The sequence below is a fragment of the Lolium perenne genome, chromosome 1, assembly GCF_019359855.2.
Source record: "Lolium perenne isolate Kyuss_39 chromosome 1, Kyuss_2.0, whole genome shotgun sequence".
NCBI classification, from domain to species: domain Eukaryota; kingdom Viridiplantae; phylum Streptophyta; class Magnoliopsida; order Poales; family Poaceae; genus Lolium; species Lolium perenne.
In genome coordinates this window covers 258067883-258071456 of record NC_067244.2, presented here as the reverse complement: position 1 = coordinate 258071456, position 3574 = coordinate 258067883, and the positions used below count along the sequence as shown (strand labels likewise).

At 46.1% G+C, this 3574-nt stretch overlaps 1 protein-coding gene across 1 annotated transcript; it reads left to right on the top strand.

Annotated features, from left to right (window-relative positions):
* Positions 1-1892: 1892 nt before the first annotated feature.
* On the top strand, positions 1893-2932 carry LOC127299074 (uncharacterized). The gene has a single exon (XM_051328970.2). The coding sequence runs from the start codon at positions 2073-2075 to the stop codon at positions 2601-2603; it is 531 nt and encodes a 176-aa protein (XP_051184930.1). The 5' UTR covers positions 1893-2072; the 3' UTR covers positions 2604-2932.
* Positions 2933-3574: the final 642 nt, after the last annotated feature.

Sequence of the window (3574 nt, the reverse complement as noted above, 5' to 3'; positions counted from 1 at the left end):
TTTTTAATGTTTCTACCAGCCGATGTGGCTGATGAAATACTAACAGAGGTATGAAAAGATCATGGCCGTTCATGTGTTTGAGTTCATCAAATTGAAGAGGGAGGGACAACGAAGCAAAAGTGACCGCTTCGATCACTCACCACTCACTGAGTCACCAGTGCAAGTCCAAACTTGTACTACCTTTGATCGGGTTTAATCAATGTTAGAAAGATCCTTTTGCAATTAAATCATATCCGAGGAAGTACTCATACAAGAGAATAGTCAAGTTCTAATTCAGAGAGTTTCGTACATTCAAAGAACGTGTAAACCAAGCCACTGAATTGACTATTACGTGTACAAGAGTCTTAGAATCTTTGCTAGAGGCCCATTACCACACGTGTATTAATTGTGTCAACCCAGAGGCTTTTATTTGACCGAACGAATCAAGTTATAATATGATAACCGTGACTTGGTATGAACGAACTTTCATGGCAGGAGAGATTCGTTCCATCATCGAGTCTGGCCAGAGGAACCACAAGACAGTGGCACGAGCTCCCAACACACACCCCAAGCTTAGCGGTTGGTCAATGCTCAAATACAAGCGTAGGAACTACTACTTCCATTCCAAAAGAGTTATAGAAATTTAGTTAAAAATCAAAGCTTAGTAAGTTTCACTAAATATAAAAAAGAAAAATATAAACATATATGAAGCAAATATACTATAAAAGTATATTTTACGCTTGATGTTCTTTTTTTTCTCTATAAGACCGATCAAATATAAAGACTATTGACTTTTTTAACAAAATTTATGCCTTGTTCATTAAAACAGAGGAAGTATTAAATGAAGTGACTGAATTAATCTTCAGCCAATTTACTCGTCCAAACATCCACTTAATAATAGGTTTTACTGAATAAAAGTTTGGTGTAGTACTAATTTTCAGTCGACCTAAAATTAGTTTAGTTCTCAATCGACTTCTAAATCATAGGATTGCGCTGTGATTTATGCTAGCCATGAGTGGCAACATTGGTTAAAACTAATATTTTTAGTTACACATGAGATTGCAACTAAAATTGAACTACGCATTTTCTTGGTAAGGAAGGGACGACTATTACCACAGGTTGATCTTGATAAAATGTGCAGCGGTAAGCAAATAATAATCATGATGCAGGACTGCCAAAAGAATACTAGGCCTATTGGACTCGCAAAGCAGGACCAAGCTTAGTCTACTAGAAATAGGGGAGAGCGAAAGTCAAAGGGGGAAGAGCTGTTTATTATGAGCATTTTAAGCCCGGTTGTTTATGAGCATTTTGAAGTCAAAGGGGGAAAAGCCGCAACCCTTATAAATCCCGGCGACCTTCTAGATGTTTAACATACGTTATGTTGGTCCTAGTTTTTTTTTTTTTGAACAAGGAGTGCCCCGAAGGGCCTGGAAGCTTTTCATTAATTCCAAACGGTGGAGGTACAAATTATTACAAAGGATCCCATAAGATTAAAGAAAATATATAGGTCCCCAGCATATACAGAAAAGACCTCGCTGAGAAATGGGAAAACGCAATCCGGTCCTTCTCTTTCCCCACCGCCGAGCCGGAGATCAGCTACGCCGCCGTCAGGGGACGGAGCCACTTGCCTCTATGCAGCCGTAGTATGCGACTGCAGACCTGAGAAAGGGCCTCTATGCTGGTCGTAGTTCCGTTTCGCGTAACTTATCTGCAGCCATGAATTAATGCACGGGGAGGTGGTGAAAGAAAACGACGGCCGGGAGCGACCAGTCCAGCACCATGTCACCAACCGGTGTGCGATTCAACGTGTCATGATATTGTCACGTCACCCGATGTACGAGCTAGCACGCACCAACAATACGGCCTCGATCATCCCTGCTGCATAAAAGAGACGAGGCGGCATCACCATTCCACACCAAACTTCCACCAGCAGCGAAGCAAAAGACGAGCTGCACCTCCACCTCACCAACAAACTCCATTTCCCCAGCAGGTACGCTTGTCAAAGAAAGCTTCACCACCAGACTCCAAAAGCACCCGAGCCGGCCGGCGCGCGCACGCCGAAGAACAGCAGCTACGTACCTAGCTAGCTGGCCATGGAGGTGGAGGCGTTCCCCATAGGGTTCACGAAGGGCATCCGCTCGCACTGGCGCCGCCGCAAGTACCAGCGCCTGGAGGCCGGCGAGGGCGGCAGCAGGACCAAGGGCACGCAGCGCCTCGGCGGCGGCGCACGGCGTTACGGCGGTTGGCGCCTGCGGCTTCGGGGGCTAATCCTGCGCCGCGTGCGCGTGGTTCGAGCCGTTGTCGCGGCGCCCGCGCGGCTGCTGGGGTGGCTACGGGACGCGTACGTGGGCGGCATGCTGACGGTGGCCAGGAAGGCGGCGATCACGGCGCTGCCCAGCGAAGGGGTGTGGACGAAGCGCGTGCCGCGACGGAAGCACCAGAAGCTGTTGCTGCCTGGGGTTGCGGCGGCGGCGCCACAGAGCCCATCGGAGTTCGAGAAGCGGCTGGTCATGGAGATCTACAAGTCCATCGTCGCCTCCAAGGAGCTCACCACCATGCTCCACTCCTCCGCCATGCTCCACTCCTCCGCCGCGCACCTCACCACGAACACAGCAGCAGCCTAGCAACTTGATGTAACATCCGTCACTGACCGGCGGCCCAAGAAGCTGAGAAGGCCGGTCAAGCACGTGTGGTCGATGCAGGTCTTCGCTAGGCTTGGCTTGATGGTTCAGCCGGCTCCTCTAGCTCGGTACAAGGGGGATAAGTCATCATGGAAGATCAAGGTCCCGCTAAAGCTCAAAGTTTTTAAGCGTTTGTGATGGCTGATGGTGATGTAACCACTGATCCGATTGTTATGCGGAAACAGACAACATATTTTTTTTCAGAAATTTGTACACTGATGACCAATCTACCAGTAGCTCCGGAAATCATTACCAATTTGTTCCAGCAAAAAGTAGATGACCAAACAAATGAATCCTCATGTGCACCATGCATATATGAGGAAATAAGTTCTGCTCCTCTTTTCCACATTGGCCTGTGTCCAAAGCACCAAGACCTGATGGCTTCCCGCCAGTGGTTTTTTTTAAGAAATTGAGGTACCATCAAAGAAGATAATATTCAAGTATTCTTAATTTTTATGAAGAAGGAGACATGCCTGGAGGAGTAAATGTAGCACATGTATTGTCCTCATTCCAAAAATAAATAATCCCACGACTCTAAAAGACTTTCGACCAATTAGTATTTGCAATGTTATTTAGTACAAGCTTGTTGCGAAATGCCTAGTGAGTATAGTGAGACCCCTTTCGCGGGATATTATTTTAGAAACTCATAGCGCATTTGTGTCGGGGCATATAATCAGTGACAATGCAACCACCGCCTTTGAATGTATACATGCCCTTCATAGCGGATCAAAAACAATTGTACAATTTTGTGCATATAAGTTGGACAGGATGAAAGAATATGATCAACTTGATTCGTGACTTTTAGAGGAAATGTTGAGAATATTTGGTTTACTAAAAACATGGATAACGTGGAAAATGACTTTATCTGTTAGGTTTAATGGGATGTTGCTTGAAAGCTTCAACCCCACCCAACG